Raw genomic sequence first — 22,367 nt, forward strand, 5'->3', positions numbered from 1 at the left:
TGTAACTAGATGAATCGTTAAAATAACCTCATTAGTTTTAAACTATAACAAAAGTGAAGGGAACCAGAGCATGTAACTTAGTGGGTGAGGATGGACTTTTTGTTAGCTTTTTCATGGAAAGAATCTGATTCCCATTGGTAATCAAGCATTCTGGTGGTCATCTGACATTTCTTAGGGTGCAGACAGATGTGTCGATGRCTTGTATCTCAAAAGACCCAAGCTGACACTCTCAGGCTGTTAGCCATTGGGAAATGCTCTGCATAACTCTCTYAAAATCTTTTGGCATCTGTTTCACATACCATATACTCTGGTCTTTTCGAGTTTCCCGTAAGGTTTCATTCTGCAGCTGCTTACCCTTGGAATCTCCTTCACTCATGCCATTCTCTCTCAGATCTTTCTTTACCTCTCTTTCCACATGGGCCACATTGCCCAAAAGGTGATGTGAGCCTCAGAAAGGAAGTCTGAGGAGGCTGGACTTGCTGATCAGATACTTTTTGTTTGGTCTGACATGAGGGCTGTGTTTTTTCTTGAGTCTGGGGAAAACAAAAAGAAAAATTGTGTATCTTCTAAATGAAAAGAAAAACACTTGGCAGGAGAAGGATAAAGCTTGGAAAAAAAGATTTTTATTAAATGAAATACAGAGCATATGAACAGTGATTCATTAATAAGTAAATGAATTCTTCAAATAAAGGCATATTTTTTTTTCAAAAATGAAGGGATTTTCTGGACCTGGTTCTCAAAGCAGCTTGCACATACTCTGAATTTTGTTCAGCATGTTGTAACCTCTGACTCTAAGTGTTAGCCTATGTCTAGCTGCCATTTGCTTTCATATCTGGAATGCTCTCTTGCTCTCTCAGTACCTATAAATGGACTTAAGAACCTCCCAATATTTTGATAATATTCTGTGATGAAATATATTAGTCCTCTAGAGACGAATTTAGTAGACTATGAAGTCTTCAGTTTTTCTAGGATGGCAGTAGTTAGAAAGTTGTCAGAAAATGGAGTAGAGCCCTAATCCCTGTGAAAGGAACATAATGTAATGTGCAAACTGAAAGTGAGGTTTGAGGGAGGAGAAGAGGAATTAAGTCCCATCTGTGCCTTTCCAATTCTGATGAAATTTAGGTTGCCACAAAACCTACTTTGCATTTTCATGAGTTGACTATATTCTTGCTTCTGAAACACAGTGCCTATCTGCAAACAGAAAGATCTCAGTTTGCTATTGGTGTGACCTTAGTAAGCRTGGCTTTGGATGTAATCAGGTCTTTGATTCTCCTTACACTTGTGCTAATAGCTCACCCATTTTACAGGTTAAAATAGTTGATGCTGATGAGACGTTCCCTAAGTCACTGGAAGAAAAAAAAAAAAGAAAATCCTGAATCCAGTTGTGGTAGAATGAAGAATGATGTGGTATGGATTCAGAATACCTGGGTATGCATAGCTTTGTAGTATAGCTGCTGTTGCCTGCCTGGGCTGCTTGGTGCTAGAGACTGATAGTCATTTTAGTCCTTAAGAACCCTGAGTCATCAGATTTCCATTGGGCAGCTGCTCCTGCTCTTAGCTTCATTTCTGGCATACTACCTATGCTACAGTTGGGAAGGACATCCACAGAGGACAGTCGTGTGGCTTTTGTATCTGTGCCAGTGGAGTCATCATTGGCTGAATATAGGGTGTTAGAGAATTTACATTGTCTTGACTGTTGCACTGAAGGAGACTACTGTAGTGTACCTCAATTCTAGCTGTATTTTCCGTTGCTAATTCAAGTTAGAAGCTGACGTTCCTGCTGTTATAAAATCTTTGAATTATTCTGTGTTCTTGGAAATACTTTGGAGTAAGGAGATTTAAGTGGGAACTGGGGTGTGGGGAAAGGAGGGAATTTTTTATAAAAACACAGTCAATGTGCTGTGTTTTCTGAAGTCCTATGTTTTCCATAGTCCTGTCTGCTGTGTTAGTGATGGCAATAGAAGGTTTTTTTTCACCAATTCTTTTCACCTGCTGCCTGAAAAGCTTAGATAAATCATAATATTAAGTGATTTCTTAGAGGCATCATGTGGTGTGTTCAAGACAAACAGAAGAATATGTAGAACTGTAGTGAGAGTCTTGTATTACATCTTGCCTCATGCTTTATGTCCTGCCCTGTGGTTACACACAATTGCAATAAAAAAAAAATCCTGTACTCTGCAGGGTAGAAAACCATGAGAGAGAGAGAGAGATTTTATGTTAAGGGGTGCTTCGTGTATCTCATTCAGCATTACTCTCTGAGCAGAATGGGAATTATTGGAACAAACGCTTTTTAAGCTAATGCAAAATATCTGTGATTTGATGACTGTGATTTTGTGCTAATTTTTGTGCTTGTTTCTAAATGATTGTAATGAGCAGGAAAGAAGTATGTTCCAATAATGTATTCTGTGGTACTGGTYGTTCATTTAGTTTGGTAGAATAAATAGAATACCAAAAACCTGCCACAACTAAGAAAAGACTTATTTTGCGGTTTATTTTTTAGCCTTAAATGGAAAGATAGGGAGATATTTTGGGCACATAGGAGTCTTTTTAATGGGTACTTAGTTACATACAGAATGCTGAGAGTACCCCGTTAACTAATAAGTGTAGACATTTCATTCAGACTAAAACTGTTGGTCCTATTTAGACAGTCAAGACAGATCTTTCTAACAACAATTTTGACTTATTCTGATGATTCTTTTATACATATTTTCAACTATCATACATCTTTATAGTGATTTGTCAGGTTCTGATAGCCATTGTGCAAATAGCCATCTGAATTAGCACACAGCTTGTAACTAAAATGCTAGTCTATGTTTTTGTTTGTTTGTTTCTATTTCTGCCCTTTATTATTTACTTGAGGGTTATATTTTCACCTCTGTGGCTAAATTTCATTGGATTTCCATTTCATATTTTCTACTATCTCTTTCAGTCTTACTGTATGTAAGTGCCTTATAGTGGTTGGCTTATGGCTGTCTGATTCTGAGTTTTGCAAGAGGAAGACCTTTCTGAAGGCTATTTAACTTGTGGTAGCTGAATATCATAGAATCAGTAAGGTTGGAAAGGACCTCTGGAGATCATCTAGTCCAACCTCCCTGCTCAAGCAGGGTCACCTAGAGCATGTTAGACAGGGTTGCATCCAGGCAGGCCTTGAAGATCTCCATGGAAGGAGACTCCACAGCCTCTCTGGGCAACCTGTTCCAGTGCTCTGTCACTCTCACAGTGAGGAAATTCCCGCTCACGTTCAGGCAGAACTTCCTGTGCTTCAATTTCTGCCCATTGCCTCTTGTCCTGTCACACAGGACAACTGAAAAGAGTTTGTCCCCGTCCCCTTGACACGCTTTCTTCAGGTACTTATAGATGCTAAGATCCCCCCTCAGTCTTCTCTTCCCCAGGCTGAAGAGGCCCAGCTCTCGCAGCTGTTCCTCATAGGGCAGATGTTCCAGCCCTCTGATCATCTTTGTAGCCCTATGCTGGACTCTCTCTCTAGTAGCTCCATGCCTCTTTTGTCCTGGGGGGCCCAGAACTGGACACAGGACTCGAGATGAGGCCTCACCAGGGCTGAGTAGAGGGGCAGGATCACCTCCCTCCACCTGCTGACAACACTCTTCCTAATGCACCCCATGAGACCATTGGCTTTCTTGGCCACAAGGGCACATTGCTGGCTTATAGTCAACTTGTCATCCACCAGCACTCCCAGCTCCTTCTCTGCAGAGSTGCTCTCCAGCAAGTCAGTGCCCAGCTTGTACTGGTGCCTAGAGTTATTTTTCCCTAGGTGCAGCACTCTTCACTTGCCCTTGTTGAACCTCAKGAGGTTCCTCTCTGCCCAACTCTCCAGCCTGTTCAGGTCTCTCTGAATGGCAGCACAGCCCTCTGGTGTATCAGCCACTCCTCCCAGCTTGCTGTCATCAGCGAACTTGCTGAGGAGGCACTCTGTCCCCTCATCCAGGTCATTGATGAAAAARTTGAACAGGATGGGACCCAGTACCRAGCCCTGGGGGACKCCACTAGCCACAGGCCTCCAACTGGACTCCACACCACTGATGACGACCCTCTGAGCTCTGCCTTTCACCCAGTTCTCGATCCACCTTACTGTCCAGTTGTCTAACCTACACTTTCCTGAGCTTGCCTAGGAGGATGTTATGGGAGACAGCGTCAAAAGTCTTGTCAAGGTACAGAACGTCCACTGCTCTGCCCTCATCTACCCAGCCAATCATTCCATCATAGAAGGTTATCAGATTGGTTAAGCAGGATATCCCCTTGGTGAATCCATGCTGGCTACTCCTGATCACCTTCTTTTCTTCCATATGTCTGGAGATGACATCCAGAATGAGCTGATCCATCACCTTCCCAGGGATGGAGGTGAGGCTGACTGGCCTGGAGTTGCCTGGGTCGTCCTCCTTGCCTTTTTTGAAGACTGGAGTGACACTGGTTTTCTTCCAGTCCTCAGGCACCTCTCCAGTTCTCCAGGACCTTTCAAAGATGATGGAGAGTGGCCTGACAACAACATCCGCCAGCTCCCTCAGGACCCATGGGTGCATCCCATCTGGGTCCATGGATTTGTGAACGTCAAGCTTGCTCAGGTCTCTAATCCTATCCTCCTCAACCAAAGGAGACTCTTCCCTTCTCCAGACTTTCYCCTGTACGTCCAGGCTGCAGGATTCCTGGGGGCTGCCCTTAGCAGTGAAGACTGAAGCAAAGAAGGCATTCAGTAATTCTGCCTTCTCTGTATCCTTTGTCACCAGGGCCCCCACCCCATTCAGTAGCGGGGCCACGTTTTCCCTAGTCCTCTTCTTGATGCTGCTGTATTTGAAGAAGCCCTTCCTGTTGTCCTTGACATCCCTTGCCAGACTCAATTCCAACTGGGCCTTAGCCTTTCTCACCACATCTCTACATACTCTGACTGCATAATCTCTTACGGACTCTACACTGACTGTGGGAATTCATTGTAGTGGTTWTCCATGCGTGTGTGTGTTTTCTTCATCAGAAGTTTTAGATCAGGAAATGAGGGTGCAGGGTATGGTCACTTTTACACCTGTACTACATGAATAGTACTCCAGCAGAACAGGTACTAGTAATTACTCAAGAACAGACCTAATGCTTTTCCTTGGCCCTTCATATCCTCYTGTCTTTCCCCATCTCTTTGAGGATGGTTTTCTCAGTGAGGACTTTTGTTTCTGTTTCCAGTGCTTTTCTGTTTATTCACTTGCTCTTAAAAGGAAGTGGAATAAGACTCTTCTGAATTCTTGAGTCTTTAGTTCCTTCATCTCCATCTCAGGGCTGATGTGCTGGAAAAACACAATTCTTCAAGCTTCTGCAGGCCATTAGTATTACACCTCTATATTGTGGGGAAGGAGCTGAGTACATGTACTCATCTGTTACTGCAGAAAGGATCTGTGTGAGGTTCCAAGTATTATAATAGGTGTTCCTGATGGAAGGTAACTGCTTTCCATAGCTGCTATTTCATTCCTTCCTTCAGTGTAGGAGATTTACTCCTACAATTACAAGAATTAGTCCTGCTTATTGACATCAGTCATTTCACAGAGGCTGAAGTCCAGGATCTTGGCCATTTGCACGTTCATGGCTGAGAGAGGAGCAGAAAGTGTCTGCTATACATAGTGTTTTTTTTTTTTTTTAATTGAAAAAATTTTTAGCTTGATTCATTACTCTCTAAAGAGTATTTTAACCATTCAGCCTCTCTTAAGAAAGCTGTATCTTAGGTTTTTTGCAACTTTGCTCATGGAGATCCTTCCTTGAAACCGACTCAGCCAGTTTTGTAACAGGGTGAAGGAGCCATTTACATTTTTTAGTGACTGCACAGTCTCAACAGGGAGAGAATAATAGTGATTACTGACTGTGTAAAAAAGAAAAATGTTAAAAATCTGTAGGATTAGCTATATAAAAGGTTTCTAGCTGAGGGAATGATCATGAGGAAATTTACATCGTTTGTAGATTTTTTTGTTTTATAATAACTTGTAGGTATCTTTGCAAAAACCTTCACTACCTTCTTTGCCTTCCCTCTTCTCTGCCCAGCACCCCCCCCCCCCCCCCCCCCCCCCCCAAAAAAAAACGTAGAAGATACCTTGGTGATGGCCATGAGTGCTGTGAGGGAAAGGGTAACATCAGTGACCTGGTGATTCTGTTTTGAGGATAAAGCACAATGGTATTCAGTTAGTCTGCTTTTCAGAATGCAGCCACTGAACCTATAAGAAGAATGAAGAAATATTAAACCTTATTTAATATCATTGTAACTAGCAAGAAGTAGATGTTTGCAATTACAGGAAGATGCATTTAGCATTCAGACTCTTTTGGGAATTTATGTGGGGACCAAAATTGCCATTGAAGCCAATAATAATTTCTGTACTTTGAAGATTGAAATTAGGGATAATAATTTAAATAATGACTTCAGAGGGGTTTTCACACACATTCCGTAAAAATTACATGTTTTGGAATCCATTAGAGAGAGTTTAAAAAATCCCCTTCAATAGCAGAAGGAAGCTGAAGCTCACCTATGGGAGAGTTTTGTGTGACTGCAGTTGCTCAATTCCTAGAGTATAATTTCGTATGTAAATTCCTTGTGTCTTTTTTTTATTTTTATTAACTTTTGCCTTACTAGCAGAAGATCTGCTTTTTCCAAGACAGTTAGAAGCCTTTATTTTGCAGTGCTCTGCTGCATCCAGAAGTAGCTAGAGTCAGAACTGTTCAATTCCTGGCAAGCCCAGAAATGAGTTATGAGTGAATCTGTCTAAACAGTATTCATCTCAAACTGTATTCAGCACTGGAGAAAATCACGTGTTTGGCTCTTCTGTCTGCAGCCACAACTAGAAACTTTCTTAACTATATGCTGCCAGAAAGAGGAAGTATCGAATGTAAAGGTTTATGAACCAGCGAAGTGTTAAAAGGAACTGTAAAATAAGAGCTTTCTAGAGTATATCATATGTACACCCCAACATATATCATTTTCATTATGGCTAGTGTGTTTCACATAAGTTTTGGGGATAGCAAATAGTCCCAGAGTTGTTATTCTATCAGAGTAGAAAAGGCCTGAAATTTATTTTGACAACTGAGAACTGAAATTCACTTTTCATGTAAACATCTAGTTGCTCTTACTCTCAAAAATGTCAATATTACCCATAATATTCTTAAACACTTTTTCATACCAATTAAAAGGACTAAAGCAAGTGATGCTCTTTCCTTCTGTATAAGAGAACACTTTGTGAAGTAGATTTCTGTGTGGGTTTCCTTTTTTGCACTTTTTTTTAATTATTTGAATAAATTGGGGGCACCACAGTAATAGTGGGTATGTTATCTAGAGCTTGTGAGTTTACTTTTTAGAAAAAAACACATCATTATTTTTTACAAAGTATGACTCAAATTTTCTCCTTTTTTTGGACCTTTGGAGGACAAGCATGTTGGAGTTGAAGACCTGTATTGGAGCTCTGCCTGAGCTTATAGTGTTGATTTGTAAGGCTATGAGATGTTTTATTCAGCTTTAATGACTGAAAATGCAGTGTGATATGATGGAGACTGCTAAAAGAGGATCTCTCTTTTTTTCAACACTCTCTTTGTAAAATATGTCTTCAGTGGGAGAGGAAACAAATACCAGTTTCTCTTGAAAATTCACATGGGTACTTTACATACTTATTTTTAATTTGACTGTTTGCATCTACAAGCATAGTTCAGGGAGTCGGATTTGATCAGCAAGCAGTAATGAATACAAGACACTGTTCAGTAGCTGCAAAGGTTGCTGTGAATTACACAGTTCCAGACTGGTTGAATGAAGAATATGCCATATAGGTGAGCCTTAAATCCTGATACTTATGGTTTTATATGCTCTGTTTTAGCTATTACTGCTTATTGTCCTTTCAATAGCAAAAAATATTTCAGTAACTCTCCCCACATGTTTCTATTTTTTATACCTGTTATAAATACTTTCCAGAATGAAATGACTAAATCAGCAGCTTTTTGGAATGTATTTTCCTAAGGAGAATAGATATTTATTCTCCTACATTTTATATTGTGATAGTGTTTCTTGAGCAAGTATTCTTGCTCAGTATCTCTCTCAAAATAAGCTGATAGAGAAGCTAACATTGGGCAGTCACAGACTTCAAGAGCACTCTGTCCTAAAGGCTTTATCTCTGCTTTAGGCCAAAGAATAGAAGAGAGGAAGAAACCTAGTAAAACAAGAAGTAAGAAATATTAGAAATACTTAGCTTCCAGGAGAAACTTAAAATCATAGGTTCATTACTTTTGGATTCCAAATAAAATTAAAATCTATGAAGACTGTAACTAAGTCTTGTGCACTGAGAAAAAAGATGAGCTCTAACCATTGATATGGAAGAAATGTTTGGAGTCAAGAATGAGTGGAATTGTGCTTTTGCTTTAAATATAAGCTCAGTAAGTGACTCCTAATAGAGGACAACAGTTAAAGCAGTCTTAATTTCCATGCTGCTTTGCCTCGCAATTCAAAAATGATTTATTGATGTTACATAGAAGTTAGTTCTGCTCTTCCTAATCGCAGCATTTGGCTTTTCTGAATGTTCACTACTGACACCTGTACAGCTTTTTCATTTATACCAGTGTTTTCTGTTTTTAAACAATTCAAAGGTTAGATCTTGATATAGACAAAGTTATTTCAGTCTATCTCAGTAAGTGTTAGTACATTTATGCCTGACCTCAACTACTTAAATCACTTTGATAAGAACATAGCTTTCAAGGACCATGAGTTTTTTTTCCATCTTGTCGTCTTTTCTTTTTTTCCTTCCCCCATCTGTCCATTAACATAACCTGTGTTTATGTTACTTAAATGAGTAGAAATGGAAAACAGATTTCTTTTTTTCACATATATATGAGAAATTTATTGTCCTCTTTAGGACTGTTTTAGTATAATGTGTTATATAACCCTATTCTGTTAGTAAACAAGAAATTTAATTTGTATTCCCATGGCAATATTTTGTGTGCTTCATGTTAATTCAGTAAGGAATGTCACAATGTTCTGTGTCACAGAGTTTAAGCTTTTGGAAAGTTTACTTCATGAATCTTTAATATTTGATTGCAGAAGTGTATTTCAGATTCCATATCTTCAGCTATGTTTTGAAGTATTAATATTATGTTAATAGCTTTTGAGATGTCCTTTAATATTTTTTTGTCTGCTTTATTATTTCAAAATTAACTTGAATATCAAAAATAACTAAGGCCGTTCTGTTTCCTGCAGTACTTTGGAAGCTTGCTTGTAATATTCTGTGTTGAACTGGCCTGTGGTGTTTGGACCTATGAGCAGGAAATAACGGTGAGTCAGAAAAGGAGGCTGCATTTTTTTAAAGAAGAAAACAATGATTTCCATTAGCTAGCTGTTTTCTAATTGCTGTAGTGTTTGTCTTTGTCTTTTATTCTGACAGTCTGACTTCGTGTGATTGTCTTTTTTTTTTTTTTTTTTTTTTTTTTTTTTTTTTAAACAGAGAATTTTTCTGGGAAAGCAAGTTGATCTTGAAAGGTCCTGTCTGGATTTCTCCCCATCCTCTTTATATTTGAGAGCCACATCCTGCAGACCCTTATTTACTTAAGGATTTTGTATTTAGTTAATTCTTACTTAGGCAGATTTTTACTGAAGTCAGTGGAAATTTGATAAAGAAAGAAATAAAGGTTTAAGATCTGTGTTTTGAGAGAGATCTGAGAAGGTGAAAGGATTTTGTTCTGAAAAATTTTTCATGTTTTAGAGCTATAACTCACTTTATTCTTTTGTAAACAGACAGTGTGTTCTCTTAATAAATGACCTACTAGCTGCCGAAATCTTCACGCTGTCTCCACAAACTATAAATGTTGGTTTTATGCAAAACATGCCTTAGTTATAAAATACTTTTCTGCAAACTTGTGAAAAGGTTTTATCTCTATCTAACTTTTATAACTGGTCCAACCTTTAATTTTCAAGCTGAAGACTTGTAGCCATCTTTAATTTCAAACACTGATCCATTTTCTTTTAAGTGACACATTATTTTTCTGGATGGTGTATCATTATGTTTTGTATTCAGTTTGGCACATATTTATGAATAGAGGGACAAATATTTTCTCTTGAGTTGCCAAAATATGCCCGATTGGCTGCTTTTTTAAACAGCAGCCAATGTGTAGCAATTACATTGAAATAAGATGGGAGGGAACTCTCTTTATATTTACACAGTGCTGAGACTAAAGGAATTTCTGGCAGATCTGAGGAAATGTGGCAGCATTTTGTATGAGAACTCATTCYCGTGCTATACAGATTCTGGAAGAGTATTCTAATATAACAGTAATTAAGGCTATCACTTTACTTTAAATGTCAGCTTAAAATTGCATTTTAAATTGGCAATGCAGACGAGAGGCATGCTTCATCCTATGGGAACGGCTCTCCAAGGGTTTTGCCAAAAATGGCAGTTACAACTAACATCCACTGTTCCACAGAAGTCTTGTCAGTGGAAGTGACTTGATAGAACACACAGCGCACTGCTACATGCCTTCTCCAGACTTTACTATTCGATTAGAAAACCTGAAGTTACAGGTATATTCTAGTGTAAGTCTCCTCCCGCTCCGAGCTTTCCGTTACCTCCTATGCTAATGAAACCCAGAGCTAGTCTGATAAAAGCCAGTATAGCTTTACTGTTTATTTAGGCTTTGGTGACACTACTTGCCTCAAAAAAAATAAAAATAAAATAAAAGGGGGGGGAGTGGGAACAAAACACAGCTGTCCCTACTCACCTTTCCCACCCACAGTAAGACACACTAAGCTCCATCTGTGCTGTCTACACAGTGGGTCAGAGTGAACCCAGGTATTCCAGCTCCTTGAGTTCTTCTTCTACTTTGCAGGAATTCAAGAGTATGAACACAAGCATGCAAAYGGAAAGAACAGCAAAATAACTATTAAGAATGTTGTTTTCCTGTTTTTGTCTCTTTTTTTTCCACTGCTTTTACACTTTCTCTCCCTCATCCCCTGATGTACTAAGCCTTTTTTGTATTTTCTTTTTCTATCTGATTTCCTTTTTGTTCTTCTGCATTTCTTTGTTATAACACTAGTGTTCCTCAGGTAGTGAGATGGGCTAGTCTGAGCTTCCCTGCTGCTAAGGTTTGCTACTTACTGGAGTATTTTGAGACCCATAGGAAATATGGCAGTTTGTAAGAGTGGAGATACTACTTCCAAAGAGCATGCTCTCTGCTGCCCTACCAGATAGAGTTAAGAAGACTCCCTTTAATACCTAAGGGATGACTTGCTGTCCCATTGGTTTCAGTGTAGCATGAAATCACAGGAAGCCCTTGCAGGCTTCAGAGAGTCTGTTAGCGTTAATGTACGTGGGCGTGTGATGTTGTCRAAATGCCACTGTGGCATAACCACCTCTCCTAGTCCAACATGAGCTCTCCTTGGCGTATGGACAAGTCTGCTGTAAGAGTCCCTGTATAAACAATTTTCCTTCCAGCTCTTGATAGCTCTCAGTATGAAGAGTGTGCCTTGTGACTAATCTGTCCCACCCACAGGACCAAAAAGCCAGTGAGGGTTTTCAGCTTGCTTGAGCGTTGGTTAAACCTGGGTACTTATTTGAAAAAGAGTAATGAATTAATATAAGCAGATCTGAACAGCAGATACAGCTTTACAGAACTTACATGCTAAAAATTAAAACCAGTATCTCTAATTTTTGTCTCTGCACTGTGTAAAGGTGTTGGCATATAGCCAAAGAAATGCATTTCAATATCATGTGTTATTGTGCACTACAATATGTGCAGGTTGACAAGAAGTTTTTTAATAGATGAATTCAAGTACTCAGTCTGACACCTTGACCTTTTAGTAGTAGACAAAGATACAGATATTAATACCTCTTCTTAGCTCCAGAATTTAAATTGCCTTTCCACAGTGGATTTTAGTTTGCTTTGTTATGCTTTTAATTTCCTTCTCTCACTTTTTTGCACTGATTTTTTCTACTTTCATTGTTTTCATAAAAAGTTGGACGCCTTCTGTTACGTGCATAACCTTGGACTGTACTCAACTCAAATAAGATAGTAAAAAAAAGTGTAGCAAATATGAGCTGAAGTGCAGTGATATCAAATATTATCCAAAGAAAGCAAAGTGCTAGCTTTCAACACAGTGTAAAGAGAAATGCATTGAGTACAAAAGCAAATTGTTTTATCATAGTGACGAATGTAAATGTTTGAAGTAGGAATAGTCTGTGATATTGTTTTCATAAGTATTTTTTAGTACTCTATTATTAACATATATTTTTCATGTGGACAATTGCAAGTTCAAACCTTAAAGCACAGGAAATAGAAGTTCTGCTATGTGAGAGGTGTTCTAAATTTCTCAATAGTTATTAATGTGATGTATGAAGTTTTACCAGTGGATGAAAATTTTAGTACAACTTAATCTAGCGGGAATGAAGTATTATTAAATGTTTTTGGTTTGAGAGGTCATTCAGGCAGGGATTGTTCCTGTGTTTTGTAGAGCATCTAGCACAACAAGGACCAGGCTCCTTGGGAATTATTGTGATAATTTGTTCACTTAAATTACATTTATTGCATAGACAGAATGTTGTTACTGTTAGTTCCAAGTTGAATTGGATAGCTAAGCTCTAGCTGTTASAGTAACTTGGCTCTTCTAGCCTCCAAATGAAAGCTGATATTGCAATTGTGATTTCTTTCACCATGGCTACTAAAAGCTAATGAGTACAAGGCAAAATTCATCAGGAATGGTATGCATGCCTACAAGGGCAACTGTAAAGTCTTAACTCCTTGTTTCAATTTGGCAGACTGAAAGTTGTGCTGCTGGAACAGAAGTCAGTTTCTTATCTTTACTGTTAACTGCATTGCATGCCTAATGCCATAGCCTTTGCTTGCGTTGTTTCTAACACATTACTAATTGAGGATCACAGTCTTGACAAAAAGAGAGAGCCAGCTCCTCGTTCCAGAATAGTCATACGTAGAAAAAATATTTTAAGTATCCTTTTTTCAAAGGAAAAGACCGTAAGTGTATGTACACAGAGAAAAAGTTCACAGGAGTTAGGCTCACTGAATACAGTGTCTTGTTACTGTTCTTGAAAAAGACACTGAGATAGGATACATTCAGGAYACCTGCATGCTAGACTTCAGTCAAAGCCATCAAGTCAGTGAAAAAGCTCTCCCAAGGCAGAATTCATCTGTTTTATGCATCTAAGAGTTAGAAGTTTAAATCTGAGTTTGTAACCTCAGACAAAGAAGTGGATATGAGACTTCAAGGGAATGATTCATCTGCTCTGTTTTAAAATATCTGTCTTGAAGTGAGATGAATTGCCCCATACTAGGTACCTGTTTTTTTTTTAATTTTGTTTTTGGTTTTGGTGGGGTTTTTTTGATTGACTATAAAGGCAGTTTGAATGACTATCTTTGACTTAGGCAACTACAAGTCAGATTCCTAAACTGGGGCAGAGGAATTCCRTCTCTGCTCACCTGGATGGGGCTGGGTTCAAGTTTTATGCCAGAACAAGTCTGGTAATGATCTAATCAAGTTGTACCTAAAAATCTCTGAATCTTTCCAGAGTGCAACAGCTCCTTTCCCAGTGTACATTTATCTGTAAAAAGGTCTGATGCAAAAAAATTTTTCCAGCTATTTTAATAAACATTCCCGAAGTTTTAATGTCTTCAAGAACAGAAGCACTTATTTTCCTGTTTTACTTGAATGTGAAGTTATTTTGTTCATCACACCGTAAATGTCTCTGGATAGGTAAAAATTCTGGGTTCAGAGCCCCAAGCCAACCAATCTGTTTATCARCTCATGAGTTCTGTTGTATGAATCACTTTTTCTTTGTTTGTTTTAGGTTCCAGTGCAGTGGTCTGACATGATCACTCTAAAAGCCAGGATGACCAATTATGGCCTACCTAGATACCAGTGGCTTACCCATGCTTGGAATTTCTTTCAGAGGGAGGTAGGACGACAGTTAATTCATGAAGTAGCGTGTGTTCCGTAAGTGGTATTTATCTGTTAAGGAAAAGATWTATTTTTTAATGAAAGACTATTTAGTGGTGATATTTTTTAGATCATCTGATATCCAACTCTTTGGCCTTTGTGAGCTCTAAAATCTCCCTGTATCTTTACAACTCTGAGAGGTCTCCTCTTCTCTTAGAACTTGTGTTTRTTATTCTTAGGACATGCTGTAGCTTTATCTAATGCTGATATGTGCATCACTCTGTCTTTATTTATTTATTTTTAATCTACGTCTCCTAAAGACTTGCACCTCAAAAAACAAATACTGAATGTACAGTTTCTGGAAGTGATGTAGTCTTCAGTCATAACAACCWAAATAACTGATTTAAGTGCAGTTAAGTGGGCATGTAATTGTTAGTATTATTGAGTATCTAATAGTTCAACTCAAAGAGATAGAATATCTRTATCTAGTTGGTGTAATTTTGGTGCAGTAAGTTGGTGCAGTACATGAAGCCTAATTAAAACATATTCAAAGGGTATTAAAACTCATTGTTTGCATATGCCACCAATAATCCAAAAATAAGTAAAAATCAATTAAATTACTAACATTTTATTCTCCTTTGCCAGAGATGGTAGGACACCAATATCTTTTATTATTATTATATTAAGAATATCTTGTATATAGAATTAAAAATTTGTAGGTAAAATAAAATGAACATCTCTGTATGCTATTTTAATATTAAATTGTGCTCTCTTTCCTGTATGCTTTGTTAGTTTCCTTTAGCAGAGYTGTCATGTCTAACATATGGTGTTACCTGGAAGTGAATGGGAAAGGAAGCTTCCAAGAAGATGCCAAAACAGTCTCTTTGGCTTTGGTTTCAGAAAGTGGTCAGGGAATTTTATTTCCTTTCACTAGGGAAAATAACAAACCAAAAAAAATGGCTTGGGTATTCACAGCTTTGCCCTGTAGCCTACTGAAAATCAGAATTGTTTTTAAAGAATGAATTATTATGTTACAAAAACATGAAATTGCCCAAGGTAAAACCCATTAACTCCAAATATAACTCACATGCAGGAAAAGAACTCTTTAAATGCCTGTCATTGTGCTGCTCTTGTTGAAATGTTGAAATCTATCATTGTTGCACAGATTTCCTGTTTATTTAAACATTTCCTGGCGACACTTGGTTAGTCTGTATTTATTTTAAAACCTGAAAGAAAGATTGAGGACTACATGAGCTGGAATTTTTTTTCTCCTCTGGCTATTCAAGTGCAGTGTGAAATCCAGTAATTCTTCATATTTGGAAGGTAGAGTGTCTCTGTCTATTCTGTACCTGAGGTAATATAATCAATCCTTGAGTAGAGCTGGTATTATATCTTGGTTTAAATATATAGCTTGATTAAATAAAAAGCTGCCTTTTATGCCCTGATTATTGTAGTGTCATAGTAATGGCTGGATAAATAAGATTAGGAGACTGCTCCTGAGAAAGATCTGGCTTTAATGTGAATGTTAATAATAAAACTTCAATTTCTTTACCAAAGAAGCCACTGTCTACCCCTTCTAGGAGAAAGGAGTGTGTGGGGGAGTGCCTTTATAAGTTGAATTTCTTATGTTCCATCTATGACTAGAGGAATGATTTTAGGAAAAAATGAAGTTAATTGGGCAGGCTGTTTTACCACTCCTTGTTAATTGGTGGTGTGCCATTTTTATTTTGTCTGCTTATAACTCAAATACTGGATCTGTGAGCCTGGTATGTATTTTTAACATCTGAGSGGGTTGGAAATAATCTCTCGTTCACAACCCTCACACACACCCACACTCAGACCRCTCTCCTGCTGGTCTAACATCAGAATTGTGAATATGCACAGGAAGATAGGAAGCACTAATTGAAATCATGAGGGAAAAACTGGGGGAAAACAACAATTTTTTAAAAAATGAGAAAAAGAGGATGTTCAATGAGATTATCTTTACAGTTACAATGAAGAGCCACAGCTTGAGCTTTCCTTAGATACCCTCTTGCTGGAACTTGAGGAGAATTTGGACTCTGTAAAACAAATAAACAAACAAACAAAACAGGTAAAATGGAGATACATTTGACCTGTGGCAAAAAATCAAAAAAAAATAAGGAAGTGAGACTTGCAAGGAGACTGGCAAAGTAAGACATGATGTGTGTAGACATGGTGTCTGAGCACTGTTATAATGGACTATGACTGAGGAGTGGAGTAATATATTGTGGCTGTGAAGTGGGCAGGTGAGGCAAATATTCTGAAGTGCACAGGTCAAAGAAACCAGGGGATGAATTACAAATCCTGAGGCTGATATTAGTGGTTATTTGGACAGGAAGCACTATTTTGTTCCTACAGCAAGGCCCTATTTTCAGTCATATCACCTCCCCATTCAATGCAGTGAAAAATTTCGGCGTAGCTGCTTCAGCTCTCTCTGATGTGATTGCAGCTAAGGATGTGGTGGGGTGGTCATTTGACTTTAAATCTCTTGGTGTGCTTTTCAGGAATGACGACAGGTTGTTATTCTTGGTGGATTTTATAGCCAATTATGGCTCATCTGCTTTGCAACCAGTGTTCCTATATTTATGATTGATTCTGTTGCAGCATTTGTTTTACTGTGATACTCTCTCCTTCTTCCACTTTCCTTTTTCTTTTCAGTATTTATGATTTCTGTATCCTTTTGCTCATTTTGTTTTTTTTTCTCACTTTTTTCTATGTTCTGATTAATCTCTGTATTCTTGTTCTCATTTGTTTTTCTTTATCATATTTGTTAATAGTCTGTTGTAGTCTTGGAGGAATACTCCTTACTAATAAGATCTTAATCTTTTCTTAACAGTTTCTGTAGCCAAATATGTAGTTTTTCATTGCTGTCTTTATATATTAGATTATCATGTGTTAGTCCCTTGTAAAAACAATAGAAGAATTACAGGATAGGGCAATTTCTGTGGAATATCACTTAAGGGAGCAGTAGAGATCCGAAAGACAGGGCAAAGTCATTGACTTTTGATGTGTGCATTGATCACTGTTTTCCTTACTACTTTTCCTCAGTTGCTTCTTATGTCTAGGCATAGCAGAAGAATGTATGGAAGCTCTACTGGATGCTTTAGATCCTGCTGGAATATTTTGAGAGGTTTTGATGGAAATTTATTGAGTTTTTGACCTGCTTTTATGAAGAAATGGCATTATTGCTGATCTTGCCTAATCCTTCTTTTGCAGTTTAAATGTTGTGGGGTGGTGTACTTCACAGACTGGCTGGAAATGACAGAGATGGATTGGCCTCCTGACTCCTGTTGTGTCAGAGAATTCCCAGGATGCTCGAAGCAGGCACATCATGAGGATCTCAGTGACCTTTATCAGGAGGTAAGAAGAAAAATGTGGATATTCCAGAAAGCTTTTTACAGTCTTCCTGATCCAGTTATTTTCCAAACTCAACGTTTGCAGTGCACCATAAAGGTTTGTAGAGTAAGTATATTTATTGAAAGGGGTGTTAACGCTGAGTTTTTTGACAGATTCCGACTTACTAATGAAGACCGCCAGAGATCGCTTTTCTGAAGTGTGGCATTCCTACTTGTGCACCCTGGTCCCAGTTAGATATCAGAAGATCCTGTGAAGGTGGACATTGAAAATTAGGAGAACATGTATTGACAAAGATAATTGTGATTTTCAGATCTCCTGACACAGTTTTTCTGAAGATCTGAAGTAAATCAAAGATGAGGGAGGATATTTAATATTTGCAATAGAGTRGTAAAATTTGAGCTGTTTCTAGTTCTCATGTAGCTAAACTGAAGCCACAAGTCTGGTATCATCTCAAAGGATAAGAATTTGATTACCTCTTTCAAGTAAGTGGCCCCTAATGTCCTTAATATTCAGGTATTCAAGAAGGGGGRAAAAATCTTATCTGAAAGTGAGATAAGGTRTTAATAATGCACTTATCACCTGAGATATGCTTAAACAATGGGGTAATTTTTTATTTAGTAGATTGGAGTTAAACTTTGAGCTAATCAAAAAAAGTGTCTTAGTTTTGGTACAATGTCCAATCTCTTACTTCCCAAGGTAAGAGCAATTCTGCTAYACTATTGTAATGAGGAATCTAGAGGTATCTACATAGGAAGATGCTTCTGAAAAATCCTTTGGCAGATGAGAGCCCTCTTGTTAATAGGGTTTATGTAGGAAGGCAAGCAATTTGGTTACTCCGTTGTGAGAATACACAGAAGCTTTGTGTGAAAATGCTCTTTCTGTCTGATTATGCTTGAATGATTAATATTTAGAAAGATTTTTAAAAAATGTAAAATCAAGAGAGGACCTATTAGAACCCTAAGCAGCTGAGGCGATAACTGTAGCAAATTGCTATTATTCATAGAGTAAAAACTAAAAATCCTTAACTGTTGTCATGAAAACTTTGTCTAAGTTAACTTTGAAACTTTGAAAGTTTCCTTTGTCTGCAGATTATTTTACAATCCACTATTTTTTTTTATGCTGACAGATGTTTGAAGACCTCTAATTATGCATGCAGTGTCAGAATGACCAACAGTCCAAGTAACCAAAATGATCATACTGTAGAACTTTTCAGGATGCTGTCTTGGCTTTTGTGCTCTTGCAGTTCAGGGAATTCCTGAGCAAGAGCTAATGTTTTGGGTTTTGTCTTGAAAAAAAGACAGTTTTAACTACATAACGTGTGAAGACTCTGCATGGTTGATGTATCCAACATGGTATAACTGGAAAAATTGCATACCTGCATGTAAAAAAACACACACACACACTCCTCAAAAAACAGTTTGGTGTAGTTCAAATTACGTTTTTGTTCATAAGTATACTAGATGAATGGAATAGATTATGATAGGAATAACAAGAATATCAAATGCTGTTCAAGGAATAATAGTTAATATTTAGAATATTTTAAGTTTATTCAAATTCTTAGAATCTTTTTTAGGATTTTCTTAGCAAAAATATTTTTCTTGATCTTAAGAAATAAGTCTAATGACTTATTTTAAGCTGTTATTATAGGAACAAATTTTTAACTATTTAAAGAATTGTAAGAGTTAGAGCAGTTTTAAATATAGATTATAGTTTACTGGTTGACATCTAAAGTGGTTTGCAAAAACTATTGTTCTAAGATTTCTTTTCTTATCTTTTATGTTTACTCATGCTGGTGAGCTGAAAATTCCTAGAGCTGAGTTCTGTATTTCTCCAAATTCTGATATGTTCTAGATCAGAAAATGTATGGGATAGTCAAAAGTCATTTTTTTTAATCCCTGGCATTAAAGGGATTAGAGTGACTTTTAAGAGCTACTCTTSTGCTGTGTTTATCAAGAGACTGAAAGTGTAAGTAAATAAATAAAGAAACCAAGCAAACTCTCTACAACATTTTGTGAGTCCTTTGGTATTAGAAGTTCTGATAAGGCTCATGTGCAAAAGTTTTAACAGTGAATTAAGTCCATGTTTCGTCACAGTGCTGAAGTTGCATACAGATGATAATAACTGAATCTGTCAAACTGAAAATATGTACTCAAAATATGAAAGGAAACACAGGTAAACTAATTTCCTTAAATAATCAGAAGTGATAAAAACTTTGGATAGATTCTGGAAACTACAGTTTTACAGAATGCTATGTAAGAGGGATTAACCATGTAAACTTGAATCTCATCACACACACACACACCTATCCCCCACAAATGTAAGTATTGTCAAAAAGGCAGTGTTTTTCGCCTAGTGAAGAGAACGTGTAGCCGGAGGCTCAAGTGGTTTTCTTGTCATGAGCGATAGATCTAAATAGAGCTCCTGTTGTGGGACTGAATTTTTAGTAGGCRGAAAAAGTCAATCGCCTTTAGAAATTTAGAGTAAGGTAAGAAAAACCAGACAATTCCTGAATCTAGGAAAATAAGATGAAAGTAACGGCTAGATGAGCYTTAGTGGAATGAATGGAAGCCACAACATAAATGCATTGCAGTAGAATGGCTCTAAGACCAAGAGGTGTATCAATCGCTCTTGTTTTTTCCATTAGACTGGCAACTTCAGAGCTGATGGGGGCACAATTCTGACCACATGCCTTGTTTGTCATTTTACAGAAAGCTCAGCTGAAGAATTCACTGTTCTTGCTATTAAAAATTCCTGAAGATGCTCATGTCCTTTTCTTTCTGTCCTTGATTTAAAATCTATGCGCCCCCCCCCAAAAAAAAAGACACCTGGATATATATATATTTTTTTTAACAAACAATAAATCTATTCATTCTACTACCAAAATAGCTTCAGATGCTCTGCTATCTCATTTTTCCTAACTGACTTCTCTGAGCCTCCTTAGTGTATACCTGTAGACTGCTTTCAAGTATATTTTGTTTTAGTAACTGGTGTTGTGGTTCAATATGCAGAAGTGATGTCATTGACATGGAGTGGTCCACTGGATTTGTATGGTACTGCAGACTTGCTGAATAGGAATTATTTAATCTGTTCTGGACTTGCAGGAATCTATCCTAGGCCATCAGCAGGACCAGAGAAGACAGAGCTCTCAAAAGGCAGGTGCCTCAGGAGGCCAGTCTGTTCTAGGGAATCATAAAGACAGTTGCACAGGTGGTTTTCTTTCAGTCGGCTAAGTAGAGAGCTTCTCTTACCTGATGGTAATGCATGCAACATTGGTTGCACTTCAGAGAAGTGTCCATCTCTGAGTGGTTCACCCACACCACTCACTTTTGGGGCCTACCAGTCAATGACACATACTTACAGGAAGTGCTATAACTTACCTTGCAATAACATTTGTTCTTTGTAACTCCATGCTAGTGATTCCCTGAACCACCCTCCAACTCTGTCTTAGAGAGCCTACAGCAGTATAAATGTATGGAAGCTAAAGAAGGGTCATCATCTGCCCTAAGCATCCCTCCTGCTTATGTGAGGAGGCAAGAGTACATAAGCTGTTGTCACTCAATGAAAACTTAATTTTAAGCTCAAGAAGAACATACTTAAGAGAGGGAACAGTATTCACTGGAGTGACTTGACAAAACTGTAGCTAGGTATCCCTTCTTTCTGCTAACCTTTATTCCATAACCATATCCCAGGAAAGCCGTTCTGTACCCACTCCATGTGTGTGGGTCCATTGGGTTCTACTTGGAGAAAATTAATAGCCAAAGATGATGATGCTTTAGTCTAAAAAAAAACTGTACAAAGACTGACTTGATAGAAAAGTTGCCCAGCTTTTTTTTCTCAAAGATACCTGAAAGATACCTGAAAGGCACATCTGTCCACCCTGTCCCAGAGCATTTTAGATGGATTTACAGAATTCCAGAATCACAGAACGGTTGAGATTGGAAGGGACCTCTGGAGATCATCTAGTGCAACACCCCTGCTCAAGCAGGGTCATCTAGAACACATTGGACAYGATCGCATCCAGGCGGGTTTCGAATATGTCCAGAGAAGGAGACTCCACAACCTCTCGGGGCAACCTGTTTCAGTGCTCCATCACTCTCACAGGAAAGAAGTTTTTCCTCATGTTCAGGCGGAACTTCCTGTGTTTCAATTTGTGTCCGTTGACTCTTGTCCTATCACCTGGCACCACTGAAAAGAGTCCAGCCCCATCCTCTTAACACCTTCCCTTAAGGTATTTGTAGACACTGATAAACTCCTAGTAAGACATTGATTCAGCTCCTAATAAAAAAAATATTTTTGGTTCTGTAGTGCAGAATCAGTTCCAAACAGGAACTGTTTCACCAGCCACAAAAAATACCACGTTGGTTTTTGTGAGGTATGAACAATACCTCACAGTTGGCAAAATATTTTTTTTTCCATGATGCTTACATGCAAGTTTGTTTTACAGGCTTGTACAGTGTACTCGTTATTACATTTCTGAATATCATGCTAAACAAACTTTCAAGGCTAGTCTGTCTGACTTTAGCTTTGGAGAATGGAATGACAAAAGSTTCTTTAGAAAATGATTCAAAACAAGCATGCACAGTCTGTCATGCTCCTGTTCGAGTGGGAGCCTGAAGAGATTAACCTTTCTGGGCCAAAGTTGACTTATGTAAATTCCTCAAGTCCTTTCTACTACTTGAGAAAAGTTCTTTCCAGTACTTCAGAAAACTGAATTTGGTTTGTTGGCTGGGATTCGCAGAGTTGTTGATTTGTTGCATATTTGCTGTAAATTTCTATTGRGATCTCTGAGCTTGCAATGATCTAAGTCATCATCTTCTACAGATACTATTTTTGTTGAGAGAGGGGTGGCTTGCTTACAGGTCTGCCTCAGAGTATCATTTGGCAGTAATCTTGGTGCTCTAGCTGGATTTTGAAAGCTTTTTTAAAAATAAATTAGCCTTCATGGACTACTTTTATTCTCACAAGCTTCACCTTTATGCAGCTCATGGAATAGATTAACTTTTGAAAGATAGCAGTTTTAAGGTAGGAACATAAGATGACCATATGGCATGGGAGATCCATTTTGGTCTGAGGACAAGGAGAGTTCTGCGAGTCTCAT

The 22,367-nt window shown here is 38.0% G+C and overlaps 2 protein-coding genes across 2 annotated transcripts in view; one reads left to right on the forward strand and one right to left on the reverse strand.

The window, feature by feature from the left end:
- ING3 (inhibitor of growth family member 3) overlaps positions 1-22,367 on the reverse strand; it is a 425,405-nt gene that overhangs the window by 65,814 nt on the left and 337,224 nt on the right. The gene's annotated exons all lie outside the window — the stretch shown is intronic.
- Positions 1-22,367, forward strand: part of TSPAN12 (tetraspanin 12) — a 50,447-nt gene that overhangs the window by 25,403 nt on the left and 2,677 nt on the right. Inside the window, exons 4-6 of the mRNA XM_085299719.1 lie at positions 9,212-9,286; positions 13,803-13,910; positions 17,129-17,272. Of these exons, the coding sequence (XP_085155845.1) occupies positions 9,212-9,286; positions 13,803-13,910; positions 17,129-17,272 (327 nt within the window). The remainder of the gene's footprint in view (positions 1-9,211; positions 9,287-13,802; positions 13,911-17,128; positions 17,273-22,367) is intronic.

Source organism: Rhea americana, unplaced genomic scaffold, assembly GCF_003343005.1.
Source record: "Rhea americana isolate MKP2758 unplaced genomic scaffold, rheAme1 scaffold_152, whole genome shotgun sequence".
NCBI lineage: Eukaryota > Metazoa > Chordata > Aves > Rheiformes > Rheidae > Rhea > Rhea americana.